A 12115-nucleotide genomic window follows, 5' to 3' on the forward strand; every position below is an offset into this window, starting at 1 on the left:
TTGGGGATCTGAACTCAAGTCCTCATGCTTCAAAGGGAGGCACTTTACTGACTGCGCTCTCCAGCCTCCTCAAGATGACTTCAACTGGCCAAGAAAGCCCAAAGCCAGTTCACTGTACATGCCAGTGACAGGCTAACAATTCAAATTGGTACCAATGAGGCTGAAGGAGAGAGCTAAAACAGGCAAGTGTTCCTGAAATAAAGGATTAGAAGCAAACTACTCTAATCTAAACTAATGCCCCATTCCCAAATTACACAAAAATTGGAATCTCCACGATTCACCCTGATGAATCACTAATGGTTCCCATGCTGAAGAAAAAGTGTTCACCTGAGTCATATCAAGGTGCTCATTGTTACTGAGCACAAGGCCAAAGTTTCTATGAATCAAGTTTTTCTGGGACATGGCCAAGCCTGTTCATTCATATATTATCTTTAGTTGTTTCTGTGACCCAAATTACCTGAATATTTGCTAGAAAACCATGTGTTCCACAATGACTAAAATACTGATCTGACTGCCCTTTAGGATCTTATAGAAGGCTGGACCAGCAATAAGAAGAATCCATATACAAGATTCCATTTCCAAAGGTGGGGATGGGGTAGGGGTTGGGGTGGCAGGGGAGGAGGTGAGGGAGAGGGAACTGGGATTAACATGTAAAAGAAAGCTTGTTTCTAATTTAAATAAAAATATCACACGGAAGAAAAAGAAAAAGAAAAATCCATACTTAAGATTTACTTCCATAACCACCAGCAGGAATTACCTCACATATAAAACTAAGATGCTTTCCTGTTGCTGTCAGATAAAGCACTGACCAAAAGCTACTGGAGAGATGGTGTAGTGGTTAAGAGCATCAGTTCCTAGTGCCCACATGGCTCACACTGCCTGTAACTCCAGCTCCAGGGAATCCCTGAATACCTGCACTCACATGAACATAATACACATAATAAAAACAAATCTTAAACAAAAAGAACACTGACCAAAAGCAATGTGGGAGGAAAGGGTTTAGTGGGCTTAATTATGTTTCCAGATCACAGTTCATTCATGAGGGAAACCAAGCAGAAGCCTGGGGGCAGGAATAGGAGCAGTAACCATGGAGGAATGTAGTTTACTGGCTTGCTTTCCCTGGCTTGCTCAGCCTGCTGTCCTAAATAACCAGGAACTACCTGCCCAGGGGTAGTAGCATCCACAGTGGACTGGGCCCTCTCCCACATCAACCACGGATCAAAACCTGCCCCCCACACATGCCCTTAGACCAGTCTGATAGAGACAAGTCCTTAGTTGAAGTTCCCTCTTTCTAAGTGTGTTAGCTATTTTTCTGTAGCTCTAAAAAAACACCACGGCCAAAATGTTCCAGAGAGAAGGCATGGCAGCAGGGACAATTAGCCGAAACCTAACATCTTTAAATGCAAACATGAAGCAGAGCAAACCGGAAGTAGGCAGGACTTTTACTCTCAAAGCCCCCCAGAACCACACTTCCTCCTAAACCTCCCCCAAACAGTGTCAGCAACTAGGGACCAAGTGTTCAAATGCCAAGACCATGGCATTTCTCATTAGAACAACCATAGCAGGAGACTCTGGTTTGTGTCATGTTGACAAAAACTTAATGCACAGAGACCAAGGACCTGAGGAAAAAACCAAGCAGATAAAAGTGCCTGCCAACAAGCCTGACCATCTGAGTTTGATTCCCAGAACCTAGATGGTAGAAGGAGAGAACCAACTTCACAAAGATGTTCTCTGACCTCCCGAACCTACTGTAGCACACACACTCTCTCCTCTCTCTCTCTCTCTCCTCTCTCTCTCTCTCTCTCTCTCTCTCTCTCTCTCTCTCTCTCTCTCTCTCACACACACACACACACACACACACAATAATAAGATTTTTTAAAATTTTAGATAGTAGGAGTGCTCCATAACTAAGAGGTAAGATGGCTGACTTGTAGTTTGAAGTGAATGGTAAATAGTCAGTGGCAACTTGTCTGCAGAGTGGGGAAAATACTCTAAAATAAATTTATTCAAGCCCCAGCCAAACCTTCTAAGCCAGGGATCATGGGATCACCTGTAAATGCCAGCACTTGTGAGGCTCATGCAAAAGACTACGAGTTCTAAGCCAGCATGAACTGCACAATGGACTCTGTCTCCATGGCATTCACTGACCTTTCCTGTTGAGAAAATAAGGCCTGGGGAGAACTCTTGGTCAGTAAAGGCTAGCCACACAGGCACACCGCCACACAGGCACAGACCTGAGCCCAATGCATAGTACCCACATACTGAGGGGGTGCACAGTGGAGGATGCTAGAGGTCAATGACTAGCCACAGCCAGCCAGGTGGGAAATCTTATCTCAAAAAAGGAACTAGCTCCTGGGGAAATGACACCTACGACTGGACTTTGACCTCTACATATGACCCTCCCACACACAAAAGGGAAAGAAATAACATATGAGTACTGTTGCTTTAGAAGACCAAAATTCCTTCTTCACCTTTCTCCTCTTATCTCTTTAGCCCTTAACTTAAAAGAATCTACAAGTGTAGCTTCAAAGTTCTGTTTGGAAAACTAATCTCTTCTATTCCTACTATTCTAAAATTAAAGTCTAATAAAATGTACCTCAGATTCTCAGAACTCTTGACTAAGAGTAAGAAAAATAAAGGAGAAGGAGCCTAAGAGATTAGCGTCCAGATTTCAACAAAGCAACCTGCGACACCTGCTGAGCAGTCAGATATTCCAAGTCCCTGTACCCAGTATTTCCTGAGCCCATATCAGGTCCAGGCTCTGGGCTTCAGCTGGGAACAGGGCTGTCTCTGCACCTCAACACTTCCAAAGGGGAGGAGGGGTGCTCTGTCCTGCAGGATTAAAACCACAAAAGAGCCCTGGATGCACAACTATCTGTATTAAAGCAGCAGACAGAGCTGAGTGCTCCCAAGTGACAACGCACTCAGCTCATCTGCACAACAAATGGGTTGCTGAACCTGGTCACAAGCAAATTTGAAATGAGCCAAATCGTTGTCCTTTTACTCCCCAACAACCTGCTTTTGCTTGCTAATTACTTTCCTGGTCAGGCAGGGTAGCACACACCTGCTGTCATCCCAGCACTTGGGAACTGAGGACAGGAGGAATACGAGTTCAAGACCACCCAAGTTCAGGCCAGCCTGGGATACAGAAGACCCTGTATCAAAAAGAGAACAGGAAAGAAAAGAGGACAGGAGAAGAAAGAGGAGGGAAAGGAAAGAGAGCATGGGGGAGCAAAGATAATCCTCCTCAGAGTGTTAGGTCTTAAACCTTCCCTCCTGTGACTTTCCAAATCCATTCTGGAAAAGGACTGAAACTTCCAGGCTCTCCAGGAAGTGGTGTTGCTTACATGGGCCTTGCCCAGAATCCCATGTGTTTCTATTCATACACATGCTGTACCTGAACAGTGTTGTTATCACCTGTTTTGACCAGCAACCCCCCTCTCCCAAGTCAAGAGCCACCACTAAGGAGCTTAGGACGCAGTGGCTAGAAATAACAGAGCCACTGTCTCATTCAGTGCTCATAAAAACTGTGTTATCTGACTGGGGAGATGGCTCAGTAGGTCAAGCACTTGGCACACATGCACAAGGACCTGAGTTCAGATTCCCAGAACCACATAAAAGCTGGATGTGGGAGTGTGTCTATAATCTGAGCACTCCTATGGGGAGAGGGGAGGTGGATCAGAAGGCTCCCTGAAAGCTTATGGCTCAGCTAGCCTGGTGCACACAACAGTAGTGAGCAAGAAGAGACCCTATCTCAAATCAACTGAAAGGCAAGGACCAAAACCTCAGTGCTGGGGGCTATTTGATCATACTGTGAACACTCCAAGACTGTGTTAATAAAGTTAACTTTGAATCAGAGGGCAGAGCCAGAATTAGCCATAGAAAAGGCAGGAATACAGATAGAGAAGTCAAGAAGGAGAAGGGAGGGACTTGGGATTCCTGCACTCTCTTCCATCTGGGACTATGAAGAGAAGAGGGGCTGGCTGGGTCTCCAATAAGAAAGGGAAGGTCAGCTGGTCACTCCTCTGCTTCTTTGATCTGTAAGTTTTTCACCCCAATATCTGACTCTCCAGTTTTGATTGGAAATAGAACAATTCAGCAAAACACCACACCTGAGGTTCTCCAACACACACACACACACACACACACACACACACACACACACACACACACACACACACACACCATGGCATATGCACACTCACATACACACAAACATGCATATATACAAAAAATCTTTTAGGGGCTGAAGAGATGGTCTAGTGATTAAGAGCATTAACTGCTCTTGCAGAGAGGCCGAGCTTGGTTCCCAGCATCCATGGTGGTGGCTCACAACTGTCTGTAACTCCAGCTCAGTTCAGGGAGATGGCCTCTCCTCGCCTCTATGGGCACTGTATGCATGCAGTGCACAAACAAACATGCAGGCAAACACTCATACACATAATATAAGAATAAATGAATCTTTAAAGATTAGTAAACAATTTGATTATCCTGACATTATAAATGGGGAACCTGAGACTCAGAGACATTACAAAGCTCAATGAAACAGGTTCTACCGGTAGTTAATTAACATCAGCTTTATCCACGGGAAACCTCCCCTTCCTAGTACAGTCAGACTCAGCTCATGTTCCCTCCTTCCTTCCTGTGAGCACAGACTTTCCTCAGGGGAGGGAGGAGCACCTTAGATGAGACCTGTGGTTAAGCAGGAGGCGGGAAGTAATCTTGGATAGGCATCAAAAGACACTGCCCAATGGCACTCACTGCCCCATGGCATTCACTGCCCAATGGTCCTTCAGGGAGGGAAGGGAGGAAGCAAGGCCCACTGGCCAGAGGTGTGCACAAGGTCTGCTGCAAACTCAGAAAGCACTCTTCCTCCAAACTAGGCTTGCTAAATTTCCTACGGTACTTCTCAGTTTCTCTGGACCAAATGCTTAACAGGAACACAGAAGTAGCAGAGCCATGATTCAAACACAGACAAGGTAACCTGTCGGCCCTCACAAACACAAGCGGACTCTACTGACCTCTCATCGCCAGTGCTCTCATCATATATGGAGCATGGGGTGGCCTGCACACAAGACGAACTCATTAACTTCTACCAAATGTATGGACTGAGACAGGATTTCAGCTCATCTTCAAGGACAGGGGGACCCACAGGTATACCCAGTGGTGAATGAACTATTACTTACTAGGTAATGTCTTAGCTCACCATCTTGGTTGAGACTGGGGCTCAAATCTATGTGGAAGGCAGAGCAAAAGGAATCCTGGAAACACCAGCTCCTACATCCAAATCAGCCTCAGGCAACACACTCAGTAAAGAGCAGCAGCACACTCTTGTGTGTCTGTGGCCCCTGACAAAATCTACAGCACTAACAGCAGCCATGAAAGCTTCCTTCCCTTCCATCTACTCAACCCTGATCCAGAGATGCCATCCCTGGGAGGGATGAGGGGGAAGATGCAGGAGGGGGCAGGTGAAGAACACCTCCTCAGGACTTCAAGCATCCTGCAGTTTGTATTCATGAAGCTCAACCTTGAATGGTAAAATGGCCCATGTTCACAACTTGAATGGACTGTGGACAGCCACCTCCCTACAGACACCCTCCCCATCTCCCCCTGTCACACATGAAGAGCCCTAGTCCTCAAAGCCAAAAACTATCCTCTAGGATACCTATTACCTATGGTCATTACCTATAGGTCAAAGTCACTCCTTGACAACTAAAACTGTTTCTTGCCAGGTACCCAGTATACTTCAAAATAGTAATTTGAAAGTAAAATGCTCTACATTCTGACCCCCAAGACATCAGTGAAGACACCTTTTATTTGTGAGAGGCCTCTCACCAAGGTGTCAAAACCTCCTGCCTGCAAACATGGTAAGACTTCACTGTCAGGGCTGCAAATGCTTGTAAACATCCCCATATAAAAGACCCCCACCCCCCGTCGCTCCTTCCCATTACTTGCGTGCATATCACGTTTGAAACTGAGGGATCCGGCTGCTGATTCTTCCCAATGATTTTTTTTTTTTTCCAACCCAATTTTGATCTGCCAAGACGGCTTCACCACCTTCATTCGAGAGCACCTACTTCCTAAGGTGAGGCTTACCTTGTAATTGCTAGAGTTCACCCAAGAGGTAGCGAGTCCATCCACAAGCTTATCTAACATGGTCTGGTCATGTTCAAGGTCAGCAGACTTCTGCTTGTCTGAGAAATAGTCTATGAGTTCCTGGCCAACCTGCAGCCGTTTCCCCACATCCTTCTGCAGCACCTGGGCCAGACAGGACTCCATTCGAGGTTCCATGGTAGAATTCAAATCCAGATCCAGCCAAGGCTAGAGGGTAGTCAGGATGACTCCCTCCCGGTAGCTGTACCGGGAGGTGGCCTCTTTGTTCGCTGAAGGCTACTAAGAGTGTGTGTTTCAAAGATGCAATCCGGGGAATGGCAGCAATGCACCATGTGTGTCTGAAGAGCAGCTGGTAGGATATTAAAAGTCCAATTTAAATAACTAGTAGGCGATAAAGGAGAGAGTGGCAGAGTGATGATCTATGACTGAGTCTGACATACTTCATAATTCAGCAGTCCATTCTGAAAAGGAAGAAAGGACAACAGATCAGCCAGAGAACAGAACACTCAACTGTTAGGAAACATTAAGCAAAGACAAAGCACACATGCTGCAGAAACACCCTTAATCACATGTGGGCTGGGAAGCATGAACACTTGGCAAATATATCAGAAAAACATAATTATTATTTCTATTAGCAGAATGGCGAAGCCCAAAGGATTGAGCCAGTGAGTTATATGTTTGGTAAGCTGGTATTTTCCAGTTCCCCAGCTTGTAAATGCACAAGTTAAGAAAGCTATCTTCTGCTTCCAGTGGCTTCAGTTTTGCTTCCACCAAAACCGTGCAGCACTCTGAGAGTCGTGGTAGGTACTGAGGCTCATTCCGTTATCGTCTGTCTCTCAATAAACCCAGTCCTGGGATGGGATGGGTTCCTCCGAACTCCCTCACCCAAGCTTGGTCACATTAACCAAAGTCAAAGGCAGTGAGCACCTACATTGTCCTTCCTGCTCTGCAGTTTCACAATGGGTGGAGCCTCCTTTCCAAGCAAAGAACAGAGGCAAAGAGAAGAAAAGGATATAAAGGCTGTTGACACAGTTGACATCAACTCCACTTGGGACAACTGTTTTGTTATGAAATGAGTTCTCAAAAATCATGTTCAGGCATAGTAAACACATAGTGAGGAAAAGGTACTAAAATTGAGTTTGAACTTTTTGCAGGGCTGAGGCATGAACACAGGAACTTGTACATACGGGGCAAGTATTCTACCACTGAGCTGACCCACCTTCAGTCCCATAACTGTTTCGATAGACAGATTTAAGAGCTAACTAGTTAACTGTAGCCGGCAGAGTAATGTTTCTCACTCAACTTCTCTCCTACTAGTAATTATTTCCTTTCTTTCTAAACTAGGAAAACACACAGAAAACCAAGCTTTTTTAACATGTACCATCTCAGAACTGGAAGATGGCTCAATGGGCAAGAGTGCTTGCTTCACAGGCATGATGACATGAGTTCAGATCCTCAGCAGCCACATAAAAAAGCTCAACATGGGTCTCACATGCACCTGTAACCCCAGCACTGAGGAGGGCACAGGAGGATGGATGAAGCTTGTTAGGCAGCCAGCCCAGCCAAATCACATGAGCTCCAAGTTCAGGGAGAGGCTCCATCTCAAAGGAGTAAGAAAGAAGAGATTGAGGAAGACATCCATGACTTCCTCTGGCCTCTGTGAGCAAAGGCACACACACACAAACACACACACACACACACACACACACACACACACACACACACACACACACTTGTAGGAAGCCGGTTCCTGCATTATCCATTACAATAATAGGTGCCTGATGACACCAAGATGTAAATTACTTCACAGGCGCTGGGTAATCTCCATTCCTTTGATCTCTGCCTATCCCGTGGCTCATTTAGCCTGAGGAGCTGAAGCCATTCATAGGGTAACACTTCCCAGGCGGCTGGCCAGCCTTTATAAGGGATGGTTTTCTTGGTTCAATGTCTCTGCTCTGGAAAGCTTATGCTCTCCCCTCTCAAGATGCATTAAAGCTTGTCTGCAGAAGGATCCGAGTGTCCTGCGTGTATTTCTTGCTGGCGAGAAAATACAGAGCGCGCGGGACATATGGTGCCGAAACCCGGGAACATATGAACATCTCCAGCACCGCGGAGACCCCTTGGCTACAAGGCGGATTCAGAACTGCAGGATGGTAAATTCGGAGAGGTATGATTTTTCTGGACTTTGGCTTGGGAATGTTGCTATTGTGGGAGGTTAATATAGAGGCTTCTATGCTTTTACTAGGAGCTATTTTGACTTTTCTCACTGTTGTAGCAATCTTAAAGAAGTCCAGAATTATATATCAGAAACCGAATGTGGTGAGAGATGGGGCGCGCCTAACAATAAAATATAAGAAAAAAGGACCTCCCGGGATGTCTAGTGACAAGGGAGTGAATAATTTGTTAAGAGAAACAACAATAAATAAGAAAAAAGGACCTCCTGGGATGTCTACTGACAAGGGAGTGAATAATTTGTTAGATGATTCTGTAAATAAGTTTAAAGCTTTAAATCTTGATAGCTCTGATGACTCTAAAAGCTCAAGAGATAAAGTTTTAGAGGAAACAGCTCAGCTAGGTGAAAAAGAAACAAAAATGGAGGGAGAGAAAATAGGAGATAACCGGTCACACCCCGGTAAATTTAAAAGAAATAAAGACTCAAAACCTAGCCTCTGCCCTATGAGGCTATCGCCTGTTAATTCAGCGGGTGTACTTTCATCAACACACCCACTATTTGGTACCGACTCCTTTTTACCATCAGAGGAGCGGAGAAAATTACAGATGGCTTTCCCAGTCTTTGATAGGGGAAAAGGCCATGCATATTAGGCCTGGAATACCTGGGGCTTTAAAGCCTCATAAACATTGACGCTCGGGCCAAGCGTCTCACCTCAAAACCTAAAAGGCCAAAAGGAAATGGTAAAATGGAAAGATATCTTAACTGATCTTTGGAAAGGCCCGGATCCTATTCTCATAAGATCCAGGGGAGCGATATTGTGTTTTCTCACAGGATGAAGAAAATCCCCTGTGGATCCCAGAAAGACTCAACCTGAAGAGCCCCTTCAGACCTTCAAAAGTCGAAACTCCACCCTCTCCCCAGGAATTGAGAGCCGCTATTGTTATCCAGATTAACTCCTGCCCTTGGCAGAGAGATTGTCACTGCTTAAGGGGTGGGGGTGTGATTGTTTGATGCAGCCGCTTGCGGATTGCTGTTATTTTTGGCTGGTCTATGAGAAAAGGGGTGGGGGTGAAATTGTTTGATGCAGCCGTTTGCGGATTGATGTTACTTCTTTGGCTGGTCTGTAAGCTCCAGGGCTCAAACCAAGAGATTCACCCAAGCGCTTATATTTTGGCTAACTATGCTTAAGCAATAGGCCGCCGGCCAGACAGCTCTTGCACACCCGGAGCCTAGGCTCATTGCACAGGGTAGAGTGTCTGGTCTGGGCAGCCCAATGAGGGATGCTGAGCAAAGGCATCGCACAGAGTTGCCTATTATGCAGGCTTCTCTGGGAGGTACGTTGACCTGCATAAGGGTTACCTGCCCTGAGACTCCCTTTCCCAGAAAAACGGCAGAGGACAGGTCAAGAGCGCTTCGGGTCAAGCTAACAGCCTGATGGCGACTCTTGTACACAGTCTTAATGTTTGATTTTGGGAAGGTTCAACCTCTGCCTCTATCCCTCAACATATGGGTGACCTATTTGCTTGTAAAAATATAAAGCCTTTTCATTAATTAATAAAAAAAGGGGGATATGTAGGAAGCCGGTTCCTGCATTATCCATTACAATAATAGGTGCCTGAAGACACCAAGATGTAAATTACTTCACAGGCGCTGGGTAATCTCCATTCCTTTGATCTCTGCCTATCCCGTGGCTCATTTAGCCTGAGGAGCTGAAGCCATTCATAGGGTAACACTTCCCAGGCGGCTGGCCAGCCTTTATAAGGGATGGTTTTCTTGGTTCAATGTCTCCGCTCTGGAAAGCTTATGCTCTCCCCTCTCAAGATGAATTAAAGCTTGTCTGCAGAAGGATCCGAGTGTCCTGCATGTATTTCTTGCTGGCGAGAAAATACAGAGCGCGCGGGACACACACTGTATCAGAGGGGACATGGGAAGGGCTGGAAGGAGAAAAGGGAAGGGGGAGAGTTGTGTCATTATAATTTAATTAAAAATAAATTAAAACCACCTGAAAATGTCTCAGGACATATGTAGAAGACAAGTATGTTACTAAGTAGCCAACTCTAGAGGACCAGGCATGGTGGGAATTCACTCAAACAGAGTCAAAAGCAGCACGGGTCCACTTGTCAAGAGTCTCCTTCTGTAGTGTTTGTAGCAATCACAGCTTAGCATGCTTTGAGCAGGAGTCTGTGTTCTTGTTCTACTTGCTCTGCTCTTCTTCGTTTTTTCTTCTCCCACACAAGCCCCCCACACTGCAGCCCACACACTCACTCAGTGAACGCTACACAGGCCCATGGGAAGACAGGCGTTGCGCTATACTGACTGTTGTACGATACTGAACAGCCTGCTGACTCAGGGCTCTTTCTGCCTAGAAAAAGGAAGAGAAAGGCAAGCAGCTGCAAGTAGCATAGGAAGAAGACAACACACTCAGGGACCCAGAAACACTTCAGCTAAGGGCCAAAGATGGGGCATCCATTGTACCTCACCTCAATTAGGCTCAGCTCAACCATCCCAGCCTAGCTTCCCATGTCACCAACCAACACTCCACTGAGTTAGCTCCCTCCCTATCTCTTCTGGTTTCCTCTATAGCTTCAACACCCATGGAAATGACTTCACGTCTCCTTTCTGTCTCCTCAGACCTTTAACCTTCAACCTTCCAGTCACCTGCTCCAGGATGAATGATCTCTGCCTTCTATTGGCTCACTCACTACCAGAGCTTGTAAAAGTTCCTCAAATCACCCATCTTCAGAAAGTCCTCAACACTTTCCACCAGTGACAGATACTGTTAGCGGTGAAGCATCTTTAAGCAGTTGTCAAGGCACTGGAGAGCTGGCTTAGCAGCTAGTGTTCAGTGTGCTTTCGGAGGACCCAAGTTCGATTCCCATCACCACAAAAATTAAAACTTTTAAAAAGATCACTTCTTTCTATTTCTCAGAACTCTCTCAAAGATTAAAAGAGAGGCATTGCAGACAGCTGCTGTGATGGGACATGAGGGTTTGTAACACTATTCCCTCTGCTTCTGTGTGTGCTACAGACTGTCCAATACTTAAAAAAGGGGTTTTAGCTTTTGAAAAAGGATTGCAAAGTTTATGTTTTTAAAAAAATTGAAGGAAATAAAAAAAAGAAAAGAAAAACATTGAGGGGCTGGAGAGATAGTTCAGCAGTAAAGAGCACTCATCACTCTTACAGAGGACCAGGGTTCAGCTTCCAGGACCCACATGGCAGTTCACAACCATCTGTAACTCCAGCTCCAGGGGATCCAACACCCTTTTCTGATTTGCAAGGGCACTGCATGCATGTGGTAGAGACACACAGGCAGGCAAAGCCCTTATAAACAACAATGTTTTAAAGGTATGAGAAAAGTCTGGTGATAAAAATGTAAAGAATACAGGATATGGAATTATATTAAAGCATGCTAGATGATAAAGCCTATTATTTCAAAAAGTATAGAAATATAAAATATTAAAGGATGATCTAATTAATAAGATCATGAATGCTTTCTTTCCTACTAAATCTTTCTACGTAACATTTTTTTTTAACATTTTATTTAGAGAGTGTGCACACACCATGACATGTATGTGGAGAGCAGAGGACAACATGCAGGAACTCTCTTTCCAGCATGTGGAGTCTGGGGTTCAAACAGATCAGCAGGCTTGGGGGCAATCACCCCTAAACCATCTTACTAGCCCCTCCATACTTTTCATATTTTTTAAACAGAAAAAAAATCTCAAATGAAACCCCATTCATTTAATGTTAACTTTAGTTTTCCAAAATGAACTATCAACTGAAAACAAAGTCTTCTAAAAAAAAAAAAAAAAAAAAAAAAAAAAGGCT

General features: G+C 45.1%; 1 protein-coding gene across 3 annotated transcripts in view; it reads right to left on the reverse strand.

Annotated features, from left to right (window-relative positions):
• The window catches only part of Clasp1 (cytoplasmic linker associated protein 1), a 223879-nt gene that overhangs the window by 181673 nt on the left and 30091 nt on the right, over positions 1-12115 (reverse strand). For all 3 annotated transcript variants that reach the window (XM_027417839.2, XM_027417836.2, XM_035445987.1), the window contains exon 2: positions 6097-6575. In XM_027417839.2, coding sequence (XP_027273640.1) covers positions 6097-6291 — 195 coding nt within the window. In that variant the 5' untranslated portion in view covers positions 6292-6575. The remainder of the gene's footprint in view (positions 1-6096; positions 6576-12115) is intronic.

This window comes from Cricetulus griseus, chromosome 5, assembly GCF_003668045.3.
Source record: "Cricetulus griseus strain 17A/GY chromosome 5, alternate assembly CriGri-PICRH-1.0, whole genome shotgun sequence".
Taxonomy (NCBI): Eukaryota; Metazoa; Chordata; class Mammalia; order Rodentia; family Cricetidae; genus Cricetulus; species Cricetulus griseus.